The sequence below is a fragment of the Podarcis tiliguerta genome (assembly GCF_965153285.1).
Source record: "Podarcis tiliguerta genome assembly, chromosome: 4".
Taxonomy (NCBI): Eukaryota; Metazoa; Chordata; class Lepidosauria; order Squamata; family Lacertidae; genus Podarcis; species Podarcis tiliguerta.
Genome location: NC_139537.1, coordinates 10,017,226 through 10,037,779, shown reverse-complemented (window position 1 = coordinate 10,037,779; position 20,554 = coordinate 10,017,226). Strand labels below are relative to the sequence as shown.

General features: G+C 47.5%; 1 protein-coding gene across 14 annotated transcripts in view; it reads left to right on the top strand.

Moving 5' to 3' along the window:
• Positions 1-20,554, top strand: part of TENM4 (teneurin transmembrane protein 4) — a 636,641-nt gene that overhangs the window by 269,648 nt on the left and 346,439 nt on the right. For all 14 annotated transcript variants that reach the window (XM_083435951.1, XM_083435958.1, XM_083435956.1 and 11 more), the window contains 2 exons: positions 5,853-6,141; positions 14,843-15,115. In XM_083435951.1, coding sequence (XP_083292077.1) covers positions 5,919-6,141; positions 14,843-15,115 — 496 coding nt within the window. In that variant the 5' untranslated portion in view covers positions 5,853-5,918. The remainder of the gene's footprint in view (positions 1-5,852; positions 6,142-14,842; positions 15,116-20,554) is intronic.

Below are 20,554 nucleotides of genomic sequence, written 5' to 3'. Positions count from 1 at the left end.
GGAATAGCAAAACGGCATTGCAATGCACATAATTAATTCAATAAATTACATGCGTTACAACATTTCACCACCGGGGGCAGCGAAAGCGAGTAACATTGGTTTAGGTGGAATTGCAGTGGAACGGAAACAGGGCTGCATGTGGCAGGTGCAGGGCAGAAAGGAAAATTCTTAGGCTCTCTAATTCACCCTGTTTTTCTCTGTATATTTTCCCCCATCTCTGCCCCTGCAGCTATTATATATGTAAGGCAAGAGTGTGACCGCCGGCAGCATAATTGAAAGTTAAGCTTTGGACACAGCAGGGGCTATGCTCATTAATCAATTGCTCTTGTCTTACTGTGCACTCTGATTATCCCTCTCCAGGAGAAGGTCTAAAAATAAGGCCCATAGAAAATCGAAAATCAATCTGTGGCCCATGCTTCTCTTCATATGTATAACTTGCACGGTAATAAACTTCGGTTTGAAGTTTAGCCCCGCTGCGTTTTTAAAAAAATCAGTATTTGTCTCTTTCTGTGCTGAGAGATCAGAGATTTTCTTATGCGGGGTTCTTTTTCGTGCATTGTTCTATACCGCGTGTTGAAGGAAAGATTTGCTTAAAAACAACAACACGTTATCAAGGAAATTGGTCTTTGCAGTCTAGGATTAGGTCTTCAGTAAATAGCCAATTTGTCTAGAAGTAGCCTAAGGCATAGCCTTAGTCTCTGAGCACTTTGGGCTCTTTTGGGCAAATGTTTGCAACGTGTATAATCCAGGACTGCAAATAACATGCTTAAGAACTTCACATCTTTAGTAGAGAGCATTCTGTCAAAGGCGGTAACTGTGAGCTACCCACGGGCATCAATAATTTGGCTTCCCTGGATCTTTCTGGTTCTTTTCCCAGTCTTTGGCCCAAGAAAGGCCATGCAGAGAGGTTGTACATCAACAATTGACCCTCTATGGGTCACAGAAAGAGTTCCCAGCATCTGTTGTCCCCTACGCTCTCTGTGCTGATAGTTTAACTCAGCCAATGGCTAGGGAGAGTTCACAAAGTACCAGCGTGTGCTTATGTCACATTCTATATGTTGTTGTTTAGTCGTTTAGTCGTGTCCGACTCTTCGTGACCCCATAGACAAGAGCATGCCAGGCACTCCTGTCTCACACTGACTCCCGCAGTTTGGTCAAACTCATGCTGGTAGCTTCGAGAACACTGTCCAACCATCTCGTCCTCTGTCGTCCCCTTCTCCTTGTGCCCTCTATCTTTCCCAACATCAGGGTCTTCTCCAGAGAGTCTTCTCTTCTCATGAGTTGGCCAAAGTATTGGAGCCTCAGCTTCAGGATCTGTCCTTCCAGTGAGCACTCAGGGCTGATTTCCTTCAGAATGGATAGGTTTGATCTTCTTGCAGTCCATGGGACTCTCAAGAGTCTCCTCCAGCACCAGAATTCAAAAGCATCAATTCTTCGGTGATCAGCCTTCTTTATGGTCCAGCTCTCACTTCCATACATCACTACTGGGAAAACCATGGCTTTAGCTATGCTATCCTATATATCCTATATATACATCCTATATATCATACCCTCCTAGAAGCTGTCAGCAAGCAACAGCAGCCACACCCCAGGCTGGCTAAACCAGGTGAGGATAGCCGATGGGTCTCAAACCCCGCATGTGAAGACAGGCTCTGGTGGATTGAGCAGAGAACAGGGTGCTGGAGTAGATTGGCCATTGTCTTGATCCTGCAGGCTATTCTTACGTTCTCCTCTTGCAAACAAAACTGCTTTCTACTGAGATTAGCTCACTATTGTCCACCCGGACTGCCTGTAGCTCTCAAAACTCTTGAATAAGGTCTTCTCCACTGCTGCCAACTGAAATCCTTAAAGAGCAAGCAGGGATCTAAAGTTCTCTGACTGCCTACATTGCAATGACTAAAACACCTCCCCTAGCCATGCATGAATTTATGAAGCATTCCTACAGCATTAACTCGGTCCTTCTGTGTTTAAAAATGTTGCAATTTTCCAAAGTCCTGTCCAGGGATATCTGCAGAGCTATTTTGCTCACGGGGGGCTCAGTGTTATAATAAATCTGCTAAGCCAACTGTGCATTCCTTGGGTTTCTGTGAAGAGTGCCCAGCTTACTGGGGATATTGCCTATTGGGCTGCTGACGAAAGTGTCTTCTCAGCATGCTGGCTCGTGACATCCCAATGTCCACCTCGTCCCCTCCACCCCTTTTGCATAAGAACATAAGAAGGTGTCATTGGCAAAGGTGGACCCTCTCCCAAGCACCCCTCCAATGCACTTTGGAGGGTGGTGGGACACAGAGAAGAGTCTCATTGAGCAAATTCAACATGTGGATGACTTCTTTACATAGCCAGGCTCCCAGCTGTTCAGGCCAGAGATGAGGAGCCTGTGTCCCTCCCAGATGTTGCTGGACTACAGCTCCCATCATCCCTGGCCATTGGCCATGCTGTTTGGGAGCCCCAACAACATCTAGAGGGCCGGAGGTTTAGAGCTTTCAATGTAGGAACTGGGCACAGAAACAAAGTGGAAGCGGACTATGCTAAATGTTCAGTATACCCGAAGGAGCATCTCCACCCCCATCGTTGGTCCAGCTCCAAGGGTCTTCTGGCAGTTCCCTCCCTGCGAGAAGTGAGGTTGCAGGGAACCAGGCAGAGGGCCTTCTCGGTGGTGGTTCCTGCCCTGTGGAACACCCTCCCACCAGATGTCAAGGAAATAAACAACTATCCGACTTTTAGAAGACATCTGAAGGCAGCCGTGTTTAGGGAAGTTGTTAATGTTTGATGTTTTATCGTGTTTTTATAATTCTGTTGGGAGCCACCCAGAGTGGCTGGGGAAAGACAGCCAGATGGGCGGGGTATAAATAATAAATTATTATAATTATATTCATGTACACCAACTTTAGCTCCTTGGAGAAAATGCACAAATGAGATATATATCTGTATAAACAACCCCACCCCACTAAAATTCAGATTCAAAACCCAGCACTTTGAATTCAGCTCAGAAACTAATTGATGTTTTATTGTGTTTTTAATATCCTGTTGGGAGCCACCCAGAGTGGCTGGGGAAACCCAGCCAGATGGGTGGGGTATGAATAAATTATTATCCTTATCGTTATTATTTATTAAATAGGCATGATGTGGTATGAAAGAGGGTCCCATCAGAATTCTAGCTACACTTCTCAGATCGTAAGTGTAGAACCTGACTTTTGTGCCTGTTTGCAGAGAACATATGCTGAGATTTCTGAACACTTTGCAGAGGCAGCCCCATGTCACTGGCATGAAACTAAATGCTGAAGGCTGCTAGTGTGAGAGCCAGTGTGGTGTAGTGGTTTAGAGCGATAGACTCGTAATCTAGGGAACTGGGTTTGTGTCTCCACTCCTCCACATGCAGCTGCTGGGTGACCTTGGGCCAGTCACACTTCTCTGAAGTCTCTCAGCCCCACTCACCTAACAGAGTGTTTGTTGTGGGGGAGGAAGGGAAAGGAGAATGTTAGCCACTTTGAGACTCCTTCAGGTAGTGATAAAGCGGGATATCAAATCCAAACTCTTCTCTTCTTCTTCTGCTATGTTAGGGCAAAGGGGGCACTGCACCCATCAACCTTCATCTCCCACCTGCCTGCAAAATTCCTGCCAACCAGCCCAGGCATGTGGCAGAACTGCATGTGGCAGAACCCCCCTCCCGTGCCTCAGAGTTGCCCTTGTAGAACTCAGCAGGGAGGAAGAGGATGGGGACAAAACTAGAATCAGATGGCTCTGCCAACCATTGTTTCTGGTGCCAACTACTGTCAAACTCCCTGCCAGGGGCGTAGCGCCGTTTGCCAGCACCTGGGGTGGGCGCTGAGCATGCTCACCTAGCTCTCGCCACCGACGCCGCAGAGCGGGTGCTCACACCCTGTGTGGGGACAGGACACAAAGGGCGGAGGGCATCCTCCATGATTCCCAACCCTCACTGCTGGAGCCAGGCAGGGCTGGCACAACAAGGATCTCTGTGGGGGCACCAGGTTTGTGCCCCATGCTCCTGGAGCAACGGCTCCCCTGGCACCCCTATGCTATTGCTCCCTGCCTTCCCTTACCAGAGCTAATAGGCACCAGCCACCACTAGAAGCAACCAATCTGTTGTTGTTGTTGTTTAGTCGTTTAGTCGTGTCCGACTCTTCGTGACCCCATGGACCAGAGCACGCCAGGCACTCCTGTCTTCCCCTGCCCCCCAATGTTTGGTCAAACTCATGCTAGTAGCTTTGAGAACACTGTCCAACCATCTCGTCCTCTGTTGTCCCCTTCTCCTTGTGCCCTCTATCTTTCCCAACATCAGGGTCTTTTCCAGGGAGTCTTCTCTTCTCATGAGGTCACCAAAGTATTGGAGCCCCAACTTCAGGATCTGTCCTTCCAGTGAGCACTCAGGGCTGATTTCTTTCAGAATGGATAGGTTTAATCTTCTTGCAGTCCATGGGACTCTTAAGAGTCTCCTCCAGCACCATAATTCAAAAGCATCAATTCTTCGGCGATCAGACCAAATCAGGTGTAAAGGTTGCCACCTGACTTTTTGCAGGGCTGCTAAGGCAAGCGAAGCCATGGGCTGATAACATCATGCCACACACTGAGTTTCCCTATAAATCTGGCTGTGAAGTTTGCCCTCCTAGGTGTGTGACATCATACTGGGTTCATAAGGAAAGAGTTAACTAATTGTAAAATGACTGACCAATGGGAACCCAAGGGGCAGATTTAACTGTGTATAAGGTTTAAGCACAGAGGGGTTTTTGGAGGAGTTAGAGTGGTTGAGAAAACAGTCTGGAGTTAGAGGAGAGAGGGAAGATAAGTCTGTCGGTTGGGCTAGTCTGGTGTGAGAAAGTGAGAGAATTTGTTAAGAGGAGTCAGTCAAACAGTTGAGATAATCAGTCAGAAGGTATTAGGAAGGTATAGGCTGGTAAAGAAACTAAAGTTAAGATACTGACAGGAATATTATCTGAGAAACTATAAACTTGATAATGTTTGTAAAATAAACTTGTTGGGTTTTTTGTTCACTTTTAACAACTGTCTGGACTCAGTGTTCTACCAGAGAGTAACTGGTTGGTGGCAGCGGGGAAGCGAGCACAGTGGTAGCACAGGGATCAATAGACCGTTAAACGTCCGGGGACACTGTGTGATCGCCACAGGGGCGATTGTGGGGACCAAATACTAGACACAGGTATTTTGAAATGCCTTCAATGTCTAGTCCCAGATTTGGATTTGTTAACGTCTTTTCCTGACGTTTATGTGGAATGCTGCTTTGGAACCCAATGAGAGGATGGCGAGGCAACAGATTATTGGATTCTATATAATCCATGAAGCGACGTGTTCCAGATCAGAAACTTTAGGTTTTCCAACACGTTTTTTTTTTATGAGGGAAAATTTTTCATATAACTCATTTGGTAGGAATGCTCTCCATTTCCTGGTAGGCTTTTATGCTTCCCTTTGTTGCTGCTTCACTTATTACACAGTCACTAATGGCAATTGCAGAGACCGGCTCTGTAGATGCTGGCATGGCACATGGGTTTTCTTGCCATGGGGAAATCTTCCTATAGAGCGGGCCTCGTGGAAGCAGCCGTTGGAGGGGGAATTCTCTCCTGTGCTCGAAAGTCAGGTGCTTTGACCGTAAACTTGAAAATGACCAAGCCAAACGCCGCTTTCGTGAGGCCTAGTGGCGTGCCCTGCCAAAAAAGGGGTTTGAAATATTAATTCTAAAATAACAAGGTAGCAGATAGGAGCACACTTGATTTGTTTATCGGGAGCATACACTATAAAAAATGGACCGGTTGTCCTTCTTAATAGCTTGCCGCGTCCTTATACTGAACACACTGTAAAAGATGGTTGGTTTTCCCTTCCAGAACATTCCGATCTGATTGCCTCACGGACACCGTTTCTTTGATGTTGAAGACAGAGACGAGAGGGCCATGGATGTGAAAGAAAGAAAGCCGTATCGTTCTCTGACCAGGCGCCGGGATGCAGAGCGCCGCTACACCAGCTCGTCCGCAGAGAGCGAGGACAGCAAGATACCTCAGAAGTCGTACAGCTCCAGCGAGACTCTGAAGGCTTACGACCAGGACTCCAGGCTGACGTACGGTAACCGGGTGAAAGAAATGGTGCACCAGGAAGTGGACGAGTACTGCCGAACAGGTACGGTTCTTGCACCCTGGCCTCCTTGAAGTTGGGCAGTTGGGGAGGGCGCGCAAAGTTTTTTCCCATCTATTCCTGGACTGCCTTTCCACGCAAAGTAGCCCAGGCGGTAAAACTCCCAAATGTGAAAACCAAACATTTACTGTATTTTTTGCTCTATAAGACTCACTTTTTCCCTCCTAAAAAGTAAGGGGAAATGTGTGTGCGTCTTATGGAGCGAATGCAGGCTGCGCACCTATCCCAGAAGCCAGAACAGCAAGAGGGATTGCTACTTTCACTGTGCAGCGATCCCTCTTGCTGTTCTGGCTTCTGAGATTCAGAATATTTTTTTTCTTGTTTTCCTCCTCCAAAAACTAGGTGCGTCTTGTGGTCTGGTGCGTCTTATAGAGCGAAAAATACGGTAACATAAAATGGAAAAAAAGCATATTTGTAACCTTGAAACACCATCCAAAAACATTTGGAACAGTAGTTTCCAATTGGTGGTCCACGGACCCCAAGGGGTCTGCATGACCCACCCAGGGGGCACGTGGCACTGTCCCAAATTGGGACATTCCATTGAGGGGGACGTGCTCTTGTGCAAGATCACAGTGCCCCCAAATTCTCACTTTTTAGTCACCATGATCTCATGGTAGGTCACACACACGGCACTGGGACATGTCAGAGGGTATGGTGGCAGGGACGCGGGTGGTGCTGTGGTCTAAACCACTGAGCCTCTCGGGCTTGCCAATCAGATGGTTGGCAATTCGAATCCCCACAACGGGGTGAACTCCTGTTGCTCTGTCCCAGCTTCTGCCAATCTAGCAGTTCGAAAGCACACCAGTGCAAGTAGATAAATAGGTACCACTGCAGCAGTAAACGGTGTTTCCGTGCGCTCTGGTTTCCATCACGGTATCCCACTGCACCAGAAGCAGTTTAGTCCTGCTGGCCACATGTCCCGGAAAGCTGTCTGTGGACAAACGCCGGCTCCCTCAGCCTGAAAGCGAGATGTGCGCCGCAACCCCATAGTCGCCTTTGACTGGACTTAATCGTCTAGGGGTCCTTTACCTTTTACCTTTATGGTAGCACCATTCACATAACAAAAACTACCAGAGAGATATCACCTTTTTCTAAAGTCAGGGGTCTGCTTTTGGAAAAAAACCAGGGGGTCTGCAGAACTTAACTCATTGGGAACCACTGATTTAGAACATCTAGAAACATCTAAAAGCAATGGCATTGGGCTGTGATTCCTGCACTGGAGGTTAGGCAAAATGAGACTCAGTATACCTGAAGCAACGTCTCCACCCCCATTGTTCTGCACGGACACTGAGGTCCAGCTCCGAGGGCCTTCTGGCGGTTCCCTCATTGCGAGAAGCAAAGCTACAGGGAACCAGCCAGAGGGCCTTCTCGGTTCGGGCACCCGCCCTGTGGAACACCCTCCCATCAGATGTCCAGTAAATAACTACCTGACATTTAGAAGACATCTGAAGGCAGTCCTGTTCAGGGAAGTTTTTAATGTGTGACACTTTGATGTATTTTTAATCTTTGTTGGAAGCCGCCCAGAGTGGCTGGGGAAACCCAGCCAGATGGGCAGGGTACAAATAAATTATTATTATGAGGGAAGAAGGAATTATTTGGCTGAGGAGGTTAGGGATGTAAGAGAACACTGACTAAAAAGGGAAACGGGAGCAGGAATTGCCTCCCCCTTTTTTAAAAAATAATATTTATTAAATATTTTATAATTATAAAAAGAAAAACAATAAAGAAAAACAATACATAAATTTGACAATCAATACATCAACAATGAAAAAAAACAGTACAATACAACAATACAACATAAGAAAAACAAAAACATTTACACACACATCCAAATTTTATATCTATATCTTTCATTTGCTTATTTCCTCGACTTCCTCACACCTCCCTTTTTTGTATTCTAGTTCAAATTAGCTGGTTCAACAAATCCTTTCCCTCTTCTTCAATTTTTGTTCTATAATTTATCCTAACACAATTTAACTTTAAATTTTCCATTTTAACACAATAACACTTAATATTCATATAATTCTTAATAACACTTCTGCTAAAACCATGTAGCTTCATTTCAATATTCTTCTAACATTCATTAATTTTGCAATATTTCTGTAAATATACTTTAAATTTTTTCCAATCTTCTTCCATCGACTCTTCTCCCTGGTCTTGGATTCTGCCGGTCATTTCTGCCATTTCCATGTAGTCCATCAGTTTCATCTGCCATTCTTCCAGAGTGGGTAGTTCTTGTGTCTTCCAATACTTTGCGATGAGTATTCTTGCTGCTGTTATGGCGTACATAAAAAAAGTTCTGTCTTTCTTTAACACCAATTGGCCGACCATGCCCAGGAATTGCCACTTATAACCGTCCCATATCTGGAGCAGAATTCAGCAAACCACCAGCCACCAGAGGCCTTTCCTCCAAACAGGTCTCCGTGGGGCCCCGAGTCCTGACCCCAAGTTAGCTGCAAATGATAAGAGGGGGAAACCTTGCTGAAAACTTCAGCAAATTCAGGTAAACTTCAAGGGCGGTGCAGCTTTCTCTGTTTCATTAGCCCTTCTCCATCCTCTCGCAGCTGCGAGGTGATGAAATGGGATGGCTGCTTCTCTTGCAAGGAGGCCCAGTGGTGTTATCCGGATTAATTTATCATAGGCTCGCTCCTTGTTCTCTCGACCAGCTCTGCAGAATTGGCAGAGCGGCTATCCCCAAGCCTGTCAATGCTGTCAGGAAGCTTAATCTGCCTTAGGTCATTAAAAAAGGTGTGAAGTTCACCCTCAGCTCCTGTTCTCATGCTCGACTACTTGTTTCAAATAATGGCTGGGGGTTTTTGTGTGTGTGGTTGCGGAGAGAGTTTCACCAGCCTTTCCTCTACAACCCCCTCCGTGCAATTACCGTATTTTTCGCTCTATAAGACGCACCAGACCACAAGACGCACCTAGTTTTTGGAGGAGGAAAACAAGAAAAAAAATATTCTGAATCTCAGAAGCCAGAACAGCAACAGCGATCGCTGCACAGCGAAAGCAGCAATCCCTCTTGCTGTTCTGGCTTCTGGGATAGCTGCGCAGCCTGCATTTGCTCCATAAGACGCACACACATTTCCCCTTACTTTTTAGGAGGGAAAAAGTGAGTCTTATAGAGCAAAAAATACGGTATTAGCGCATCCTTTGGGCCTGGCGCTCCCTGCAACTTCACCTCTGCCTATGGGGAAGTTGATATCAATGGCGCATAGAAAGAGAATAGACAAACGGCGTTTCTCTTTTTTCTAATAATTAACTTTAACTGAAGGTTTTCCACAAAAGATACAAAGAAATCATGCCAATTTAAAACAGGAAAACAGAAAAAAGGGATAAAGAAAAGAAAGAAAAGGCGATTACACAGTCCTCTGTCAAAATTAACTACAGTCATACCTCGGGTTACAGACGCTTCAGGTTGCATCTTTTTGGGTTGCCCACCGCTGAAACCCGGAAGTACCGGAAAGGATTACTTCCGGGTTTCGGCGCATGCGCAGAAGCGCTAAATTGTGCTTTGTGCATGAGCAGATGTGCCAAATCACAACCCATGCGTGCGCAGATGCGCCGCTGTGGGTTGCGGATGTGCATCACATTCGCAACCTGAGCATCCACTGTACCTTATTGGCTTTCCCCCCAAATTCCAACTGTGAAAGGTTAAAAGTGTGGCTTATATTTGCGACCTTATGGTATGCAGCCAGGTAAAAGGTAAAGGTACCCCTGCCCGTTCGGGCCAGTCTTGCCAGACTCTAGGGTTGTGCGCTCATCTCACTCTATAGGCCGGGAGCCAGCGCTGTCCGCATACACTTCCGGGTCACGTGGCCAGTGTGACAAGCTGCATCTGGCGAGCCAGCGCAGCACACGGAACGCCGTTTACCTTCCCGCTGGTAAGCGGTCCCTATTTATCTACTTGCACCCGGAGGTGCTTTCGAACTGCTAGGTTGGCAGGCGCTGGGACCGAACGACAGGAGCGCACTCCACCGTGGGGATTCGAACCACCGACCATGTGATCGGCAAGTCCTAGGCGCTGATGTGCATCAAAGTGGTACCTGCCCTGTGTGTAATCCCCTGTTCTCTCCCCCAAGCCTGGGAAGGGAGAGAGTGAGAGAGGGGAAAGACTGCAGGCAACAAAGTGTGGCTACACACACACACACACACACACACACACACGGTATGCAGCCAGGAACAGTGAGGAAGGGAGCGGCTTATATTCAGGTATTTTTTCTTATTTTTTCTTCTTTCGTCTTCAATTTTAAAGGTGCAGCTTATATCCGGGTGCAGCTTATATCCAGGCCAATACAGTATTAACCCATCCTAGCTCTCACCTGGGAGCTTCCCCCTCTTCCCCCTGCCTCTCACCCTGGGAGACCCTTTTTACCTGTCCCTCACAAAGGGCCCTTCACCTTCCTTCCTTCCTTCCATCTGCCACCTCCCCTTGTGTATCTTCCTTGATACGAGATAGAGAACTTAAAATTATAGAGCAAAACATAAGCAGAACGAGAAGAAAGAAACAGGAAAGGAAATCAGAAAAAGAAAGTAAGATATATAAAAAAGGCTCAAAGTTCAGAAATAGGAAGGGCTTCCAATTCTCCACCTTCTCAATCGTGTATGTAACAATTATGCAGAATGTTCAGTGTGTTCAGGAGAACCAGTGTGGTGTAGTGGTTAAGAGCAGTAGACTCGTAATCTGGTGAACCATGTTCACTTCCCCGCTCCTCCACATGCAGCTGCTGGGTGACCTTGGGCCAGTCACACTTCTTTGAAGTTTCTCAGCCCCACTCACCTCACAGAGTGTTTGTTGTGGGGGAGGAAGGGAAAGGAGAATGTTAGCCGCTTTGAGACTCCTTCGGGTAGTGATAAAGCGGGATATCAAATCCGAACTCCTCCTCCTCCTCCTCCTCCTCCTCCTCCTCCTCCTCCTCCTCCTCTTCTTCTTCTTCTTCTTCTTCTTCTCCGTTTTCCATAATACTAGAACTTGCAGACATCCAGTGGATTCAGGGCAGGGAAAAGGAAAGCCTTCTTCATGCAATGCACAGTTAAACTGTGGAACCCGCTCCCACAGGAGACAATGATGGTCATGAACCGAGATGACTTTAAAAGAAGATTGGACAAATTCATGGAGGAAGAGGGCTATCGATGGCTATTAGCCATGGGGGGTGGCTATGTTCTGCCTCCACAATTGCAGGCAGCAATGCTTCTGAACACCGGTTGCTGGAAACCACAGGAGAGAGGAGAGTTGCTCGTGTGGTCGGATCCTGTTCGGAGATTTCCCACAGGCATCTGCTTGGAGATTGCCCACAGGCGCTGTGAGAGCAGGATGCTGGGCTGGAATGGGCCATTGGCCTGGCCTGCAGGCTGTTCTTGTGGTGTAGTGGTTAAGAGTGGTAGACTCGTAATCTGATGAACCGGGTTCGATTCCCCGCTCCTCCACATGCAGCTGCTGGGTGACCTTGGGCCAGTCACACTTCTTTGAAGTCTCTCAGCCTCACTCACCTCACAGAGTGTTTGTTGTGGGGGAGGAAGGGAAAGGAGAATGTTAGCCGCTTTGAGACTCCTTAGGGTAGTGATAAAGCGGGATATCAAATCCAAACTCCTCCTCCTCTTCTTCTTCTTAGCTAAGCAAATGCTTCCCTGTAAGGAACAAAAACAACACCGAGAGACACACACACACACAGAATCGCCAGGTTGCTTGTGCTGAGTGGAGCACCCCGGTGCCACCTGTGTTATTGCAAAAGTCCTTCCCTGCTGGGAGCAGGCTTGTGGCGAGGCAGCTCTTCCACAGGTGTGACCTACATAATAACACACCACAAAAGAGTGTAAAAATCATAGCTATTTTTCAAACGCAGGAGTTGAAGGGAGCCGTCGGTTTAAAGGTGGACGGCCTGAGCTTGGAAACACGGAGCTACCAGCCGAAGAGTGTTTCTGCCTTGCATTTTCTCTTCCCTCTCCATAGCATGCAGCTCAGTGCAAATCATTGCTGTGCATCCTCTCTCCCTCCCTCCCCTCCATTTCACTGGTTCATGGGGAGGAGAAATAATAATAATAATAATAATAATAGTAATAATGAAGAATTTATATACCACCCTTTATCAAAAGATCCCAAGGCGATGTACAACATCAAAAACACATTATAGAACATCAATGATAAAAACATGGTATAAACATAGTAAAAAGCGTACTGACAGCCTAATAGTAAAATAATCATCATAGTAAAGAGTCTCCACCCCCACACTTTTACAGGCCATAAATTATTCAATAGCCATAGGCCTGAGTAAAGAAGAATGCTTTTGCCTGGTGCAAAAAGCACATTGCAGTGGCATCAGGACAAGAGCTAGTTAGCCAGAGCAACCTCAAGTGGCCAGTAGGTAAAGGTACCCCTGCCCGTATGGGCCAGTCTTGACAGACTCTAGGGTTGTGCGCCCATCTCACTCAAAGAGGCCGGGGGCCAGCGCTGTCCGAAGACACTTCCGGGTCACGTGGCCAGCGTGACATCGCTGCTCTGGCGAGCCAGAGCTGCACACGGAAACGTCGTTTACCTTCCCGCTAGTAAGCGGTCCCTATTTATCTACTTGCACCCGAGAGTGCTTTCGAACTGCTAGGTTGGCAGGCGCTGGGACCGAACAACGGGAGCGCACCCCGCCGCGGGGATTCGAACCGCCGACCTTTCGATCGGCAAGCCCTAGGCGCTGAGGCTTTAACCCACAGCGCCACCCCCATGGCCAATAGGATAGTAGCAAAAATGGAGCCACAGTCTATTCCTCCAGCTACAAAGCTGCACTCAACACCTTGCTGAGACAACTGAAATCTCCTGCCTCCGCTGCAGGGCTGTTGTCCACGGTCCTGAACTAGTTCTGCAGTCCGTGTCCAAGGTCCTGAACCTAGCTTGGCCTTAAACTCAGCTTACGCAGACTCTCTCTATGGAAGAGCTTCCCCTCAATCCTCTTAGCCACCTTCTTCAGCCATGGACCGGTCCACCATCCCTCAGACCATGTGGTGGGCCGGAGTATTTTTTTGGGGGGGAAATATGAACGAATTCTTATGCCCCAAAAATAACCTAGAGATGCATTTTAAATAAAAGCACACATTCTACTCATGTAAAAACACCAGGCAAGCCCCACAAATAACCCAGAGATGCATTTTAAATAAAAGGACACATTCTACTCATGTAAAAACACGCTGATTCCCGGACTGTCCATGGGCCGGATTGAGAAGGCGATTGGGCCGGATCCAGCCCACGGGCCTTAGGTTGCGTACCCCTGCTCTTAGCTGTTCTGCGCCTAGATAGCTGGAGCTATCTCAAGTGGCCGATAGGATGGTAGCCCAAATGGAGCCACTGAGACACGGAAACGGGGTACCCACATGCTCGGGGGGAAAGGGTGTCAGAAATTTCTTGTTAGAGAAAATAAATGTATTTTTTAATTGTTGTGACCCACCTGGAACCTAAGAGTCATGGGCGGGTTATAAAATAATGCTATTACTAAGAGCAACAGCAATAATCCCCAGCCTAAATGATAGGATCATTCTGACAGTATTTGGGATTAATGAGCTGGAACAAAAGATTAAGAATATAAGATTTCTGGGTACTCTCTTGCACCCTTGCAATTCTGTTTGACAAAAATAAATGAAGGAGGCAGAGGGGGGAGTGATATGAATTTGATAAATAAATGGGGCTTATAACAGAAAAACTAATTGGTGAAGACAACTTTCCTGAACTTTCCTCTTCTTTTTGAAGAGGCAGGACTGATATTCAAATGTTTATTTATTCTGCCTTGAAACGATTATGTGGCTCTGCAGGTAACTAGAGGCAAATTCAAGAGCCCTTTCTTCCCAGGTAATATTTTTAGCCAGCTAAACAATCACATCTGTTCTGCTGCTGAACGGATTCTACTGTGACCTTATTGGAGTGGAAAATGTCAAGGGCAGGTGTCTGAGCGGATGACCTTGGGCTTCCAAATGGACTCGTTTTGTGTGATGCAGAAAGTGTGATACACACTGGACTTGGAATGATGTTCCCACAGGGTGGGTTTTCCCTGGCTGACTGGCCCCTCCAAAATTCCACATCAGGATCTTGAAAGAGAGTCAGCCCATGTGCAACTGTACGCACCTTGCTCACATGCGACTATGCACAGCTGAGAACCTAGCAAAATGCAGGTTTCATGATAATGCAGACAGACGTTTGTACGTGAGCAAGGTCTGTTCCAACCTTTCGGGGGCTGAAGGACAGACCAGAGTGTGCTGCTTCTCCCCACCAACTCAAGTTCAAATCCACACACACAATTGTGTGGGTGGAATTGGAGAGCACAACCATATGACTCACACTGCACACTTATTTTTAAGCCAGCATATCAATTGAATTGGAGTAGGCAAGAGCGTTGTGCTTGGACCAGAGATGCAATGTGCAAATTCTTGTTCAGCTCTCACCCTGGGTTGGAGAACCAGCATGTTGCTGGGCTAAAACTCCCATAATCCCTGGCTGTCGGCCATGTTGGCAGGGACTGATGAGGTCTGGATTCTGGCAACATATGGTGGGCCACAGGTTCCCTAACGCTGACACATCTCCAATGGAAGGTCCACACAATGTAACATAACATCTGCTGGTAAACGTCTTCATTATCCCTTGTTAGACGGACATCCCACAATGTCCTGCTCTCTTCTTCTTTCCCAACCCTCTCCCCCATTTCTGCCCCAGGAGCCAACTTTTCCTTGCGAGAGCTGGGCCTCGAAGACGTATCGCCTCCACCGCACGGGACTCTGTACCGGACAGATATAGGGCTGCCCCACTGTGGTTACTCCATCAGCGCCGGCTCGGACGCCGACACGGAAGCCGACGCAGTCATGTCTCCGGAGCACCCCGTGAGGCTGTGGGGGCGCAACCCCAAGTCAGGCCGCAGCTCCTGCTTGTCCAGTCGAGCCAACTCCAACCTCACCCTCACCGATACGGAACACGATAACACCGAAACTGGTAAGAGAGACCGCCAGGGAGATACCGGAGCTTCTGTTCTGCTACTTACTCTTCTGTCCATCTGTTTGTCTTCCATCCTGTTGTTTTGTGTCCCAGTCTTGGTTTTTGTCTTCTAGATTTGCGGTGGGAAATCATTAGGGTCCTCTGGATGTTGTTAGCCTGCCTCCATCAGCCCCAACCCATAGAATGGGCCGGCTCAGCCATTAGCCTCTGTGGGGCAGTCGCTTCAGGCTGCAGGCTAGGGACAGCTGAGAGGGGTGTTCACCTCTGGGGAGCACACTGTTTACTACCTTCTGAGCTTATCGCCCATCAGTGGCATGTGGTAAAAAAATTCATAGGGGAACAGTTAGGGCCAGAGGTGCCAGCTTACAAGAGTGACTGGGGAGGGGTTCAGTGTTGTGTGTGTGACATTACTCATGTGAGCATAGCACCTTCTTCCTGTAGGGATGCTGCTAAGGAATCCGGGGCAATTGGCAGGCCCCCAGCTGGCTCCAGCCCACCGGCTGACGTGTCGGTCAAACTCCAGTCTTTGGTGCAGCATGAATCTGCGACCCAGAGCTTCAGAAGCTGAGCACACAACTCAGCAGAATAAACGCACAACAGAAGTGGCAGGGAGAGGCTGTGTGAAGCATATTTACAGGCAGTTTATTTAGCGTACATCAGGACAAAGGAAAAAACATGTCTTCTCCCTTTCGTGTCCAAGCAAGCAGCATAAGCAAAAGCTATACACAACGGAAGTTCCCAGCAAGCTGTGCTGGAATGTAAACAGGCATGTGACACACAACAGTCATGCCTGTACTTAAGGTGGAACGGAATATTCTAACACTTCCCTAAGCTGGGCAGAAGCTTCCTGGGCTTTGGAAAGGAGGTGCCAGGGGAACGTTTAGGGGACTAGCCCAGCCCCCCTAGTCCACTGACTGCACCCCACTGTCGCCCATGGTCACTGCCTGGGAAGTGTGAAGCCACCTGTTCCTCTTCAGGTAGCAGCGGAGGAGGATGAAGCAGGACCCTTAAGGAGGAGGAGGCAGGGAGCACCTTTTTCTGTTTTGCCTCATGTGGCAAAATGCCTTGGGCTGACCCTGGCCAGGCACGATGGGAGTTGTAGTCTATCCACATCTGGGTGGGGACAAAAGGTTCTCCAGCAGCTCTGGGGTGTTTGATTTGGTTATGAGGAATGGCGGAGGAGAAATTGGGGCAGAATAGTATTCTTTTTGTACTTCACTGGCATGGCCTCTTGTACAAAATGGTCGGTGGCGGCGTGCTACGAAAAAGGCTCCCGTTTTGCTTGGAAAAGCAGCCCCTGCGCTCTTTGCAGTGCCCATTCAGGCCCCCCCCAATGGAAAAATGCCACCCAAACTCCTGCATTTGAAATTTCACCCTATCAAGCCTTTTCTCCTCTCTCTTTCCTCCCCGCTTTCCTTATCTCTTGAACTGATATCCTAGCAGATCATTTCCAAGCCCATCTCAGCTGACTCCCGCCACTTATGTAAATAACCCCTGCTTCTCTCTCTGTGAGGAAGGAAAATAAAAGGCGTATTTTTAGAAACTTGTCTTTTACGAAAACCTGAAGGTCACAGGGTGTTTCCCCTTCTTCTTTCACCTCCTCGGTTTTGTCTCCCCGGCCGCGGAGATGTCTCCCAGTTGCGGGGTTGGCGATGGAATGCACATTTCGAGGTCAACAGTTCTGTGAGGGAGAGTGTGCCACAGTACGCCATTGCGGCTTGACCACGGCGTGTTTAAAGCGGGAAGGAAGGGTGGGCAGATGGGAAGCAGAGCACATCCCAAAGCAGCAGCCGTTGCAAGTTCGTTCTCCTTTTTACACCTTTAATTGAACTGCTCCATTGCCAGTTTCTTAATATAGAGCAGGCATGTTGGCCACGGAGGGGAATGGGATTTTGTTCTGAGCGCTCGCATGGAATAAGTGAAGCGGTTCTCTCCCTGCTGCTGCTTTCCACAGTCGGATTGGGTAGCATATGGTGATTTTAAGTAAAATTGGTGCTTTGGGGGGGGGGTTGCTTTTTGTATACGAAGACTTGCAACACTGATTCCTCACGTGCTGCCCCCTCGTTTTCTGTTTTAATTTCAGTGACTGAGGCCTATTAAGGTTCTGTTCCGTCATAACAAGATGTCATGTGAGGGTGGGCGAGGGGGTGTTTCAAACAAGCAAACAAACTACTATCTGTGGAACAGGGGTGGGAAACCCTTTTCAGCCAGAGGTCACATTCCCTTCTTGGTGGCCCCAGAAGACCACCGAAGACCTTCTTGGTGGTCTTCTGGGGCCACAAGTTATTATGGAGAGCCAGTGTGGTGTAGTGGTTAAGAGCGATAGACTCGTAATCTGGGGAACCGGGTTCGCGTCTCCGCTCCTCCACATGCAGCTGCTGGGTGACCTTGGGCCAGTCACACTTCTTTGAAGTCTCTCAGCCCCACTCACCTCACAGAGTGTTTGTTGTGGGGGAGGAAGGGAAAGGAGAATGTTAGCCGCTTTGAGACTCCTTAAAGGGAGTGAAAGGCAGGATATCAAATCCAAACTCTTCTTCTTCTTCTTCTTCTTATGATTATTATTCAGGAAAGTAAGTACTGGTTGATGTCTTATTGTGTTTTTAATCTTTGGCGATCCCTCGTAGCTGAGTAAGATTGTCTTCCATGAACATGGTTTTTAAAATGAGTCTGTAAGTGACTGTGGAGGCCAATTCTGGATCCACACACCCTTCCACAGTGGGTACGTAAGTTTCTGGGAGGGAGTTGATCATGATGAGGGTTTGCCAAGCGTGCCTTCCTCATAGCACATTTCTCCCTTGCGTCCTGAGTTTGAGCATCTTCAAAGCCCATGACACCTTTGGTAAAGGCTGTTCTCCAATTGGAGCACTCACAGGCCAGTGTTTCCCAATTGTTGGTGTTTATACTACTTTTTAAAAAATTTGCCTTGAGAGAGTCTTTGAACCTCTTTTGTTGACCATCAGCACCACGCTTTCCATTTTTAAGTTCAGAATAGAGTAGTTGCTTTGGAAGACGATAATCAGGCATCCGCACAACATGGCCAGTCCAACGAAGTTGATGTTGAAGAAGCATCGATTTGACGCTAGTGATCTTTGCTTCTTCCAGTACACTGGCATTAGTTCGCCTAATGCGTTTTTAATATTTTGTTGGGAGCTGCCCAGAGTGGCTGAGGCAACCCAGTCAGATGAGCTGCATATAACAAATAAAATTATTGTTGTTGTTGTTGTTGTTGTTGTTGTTGTTGTTGTTGTTGTTGTTGTTGTTGTTAAACACCCTTCATGCGAAGATGCTAGTGGTGGATGGGATCTGATGCAAGAGTGAAAGAAGTAGATGAATGAATAGGTTACCTTTGCACACAAAGCTAATGTCTGCACTCACAAACAGCCCTCTCTTTCCTCCAATATGGCAGGCGAGTCTGAACCAAGAAGCAACTCAGCGGTGCTGATTTACAGGTGGGCCAGAGGGGAAGGGATCAGGGAAGCAAAATGGAAACAGAAGCTTCCTCACAACTAAGAATACGTACTTGGGATACTGTGGATCCCAAGAGCTGCTCGCAAAATGACTTTGAGGATTTTACAGGGAAAATATTTCCTCAGATGTGAAAATTGTGCTGAAAGTAAGCTCAAAGCGACTCAAGGAATGAGTGAGCTTACCGGATGCATTTTATCGGTCAATATTAATTGCTGACCGTATTGATAGAACGTATAGCCTTTAGCTGTAGTCAATGCGGAGTTTTATAAAGCTGCCATCAATAGCAGAGTTTATGGGGGCCATTAAAGCCCATTTTTTCCCCACTGCATGTTAACATCAGCAACTTTTGTTATGTTTCCTTATTAGTTATGCAAAATAAATAATCAGTATTGAATTCTGATGTCTATACACCCAGAGCCTTCTGCATAGTTTTATTGCTTGGTGCTTTGGAAGAGAGTTGTCTCTTAAAGGGAAAGGTTGGGATTTGTGCTCCTCTGTTTCACAAAGTCATGGCCCTTCCCATTCATTTGCAAGCCTTAGGGATGGCTCAAACATGCATGTACGACGCCTGAACACTCACAGTTGACTGGCAACCAACTGCGGGAACGGATCCCATCAAAAACGCTTCTGACTGAGGTGTCTTTGGGGTTGAAGTATCTACTCTGGAGGAAGAAAGTCCCAATGGCAATCCTTGGTGTTTCCAGATCCAAGAAACCCGTGAACTACTCATGGAACATAAGACTATCAATGACCATTAATCATGATGGCAGTGTACAACAGTAGACCTGAAACTCACGCAGGAGTTGCGTTCCAGAGGTCCACAAAGAAAGGCAAAATTGCATAACATCAGAAAGACCTCTCTAACTGCCCCCCTGGGGCCATTCCTACCTGTCCAAAGCTGATGCAGGGAGAAGGCAAAGATCTCAGGAGCTTCTCAAGGCCTTCCAGATCCTTCCCATGACCTTCCTAGAGGCCAGTAAGCAGAGGGCTTAAAAACCTCATAGGTTGAAGGATTTGCAGATGTTTAGCCTGGGAAAGAGGAGACTGAGAGGAGATGGGTTCGCCACCTCCAAAATCTGAAGGGCTGACACATGGAGGATGGCTTGAGTCGGAGGTCCCAACTCAACATCAAGAAGACATTTCTGACAGTCTTCTTCTTCTTTGGCGATCACTCGTAGCCGAGTAAGATTGTCTTCCATAAACACAGTTTTAACAATGAGTCCATAAGTGACTGTGGAGGCCAATTCTGGATCCACACGTCCTTCCACAGTGGGGACATTGGTTTCTGGGAGGCAGTTGAACACGGTGTGGATTTGCCAAGCATGCCTTCCTCCTAGCACATTTCTCCCTTGTGTCCTAAGTTCAAGTGACAGTGGAGTGGACTCCCACAAGAGGTGGTAGACTCTCCTTCCTTGAAGGTTTTTAAGCATCTCTCATGTATGATCTAGTTGAGATTCCTGCATTGCAGAGACCCTTAAGATCCCTTCCAGCTCTATACAGTGGTACCTCGTGTTAAGAACTTAATTCATTCTGGAGGTCTGTTCTTAACCTGAAACTGTTCTTAACCTTAGGTACCACTTTAGCTAATGGGGCCTCCCACTGCCGCCACGCGATTTCTGTTCTCATCCTGAAGCAAAGTTCTTAACCCAAGGTACTATTTCTGGGTTAGTGGAGTCTGTAACCTGAAGCGTCTGTAACCTGAAGCATCTGTAACCCGAGGTACCACTGTAATTCTGTGATTCTATGGTTGACAGTTTCAGCCAAGTAGTTAGCGAGCCCAACTGCAACATCTCAGTATTACATGAACATTTAAACACCAGGCACAATAGGGCACCAGATGGAGCCAAGGGCTTCTATCCGCACGTTCGGAGTGGTGAAAAATAAGTAAATAAATGCCACGACTTCTATGAAGAAACTTGCTGTCGGATGACACAACTATATCAGATTCCCTTCATGTTTGGGAAGACT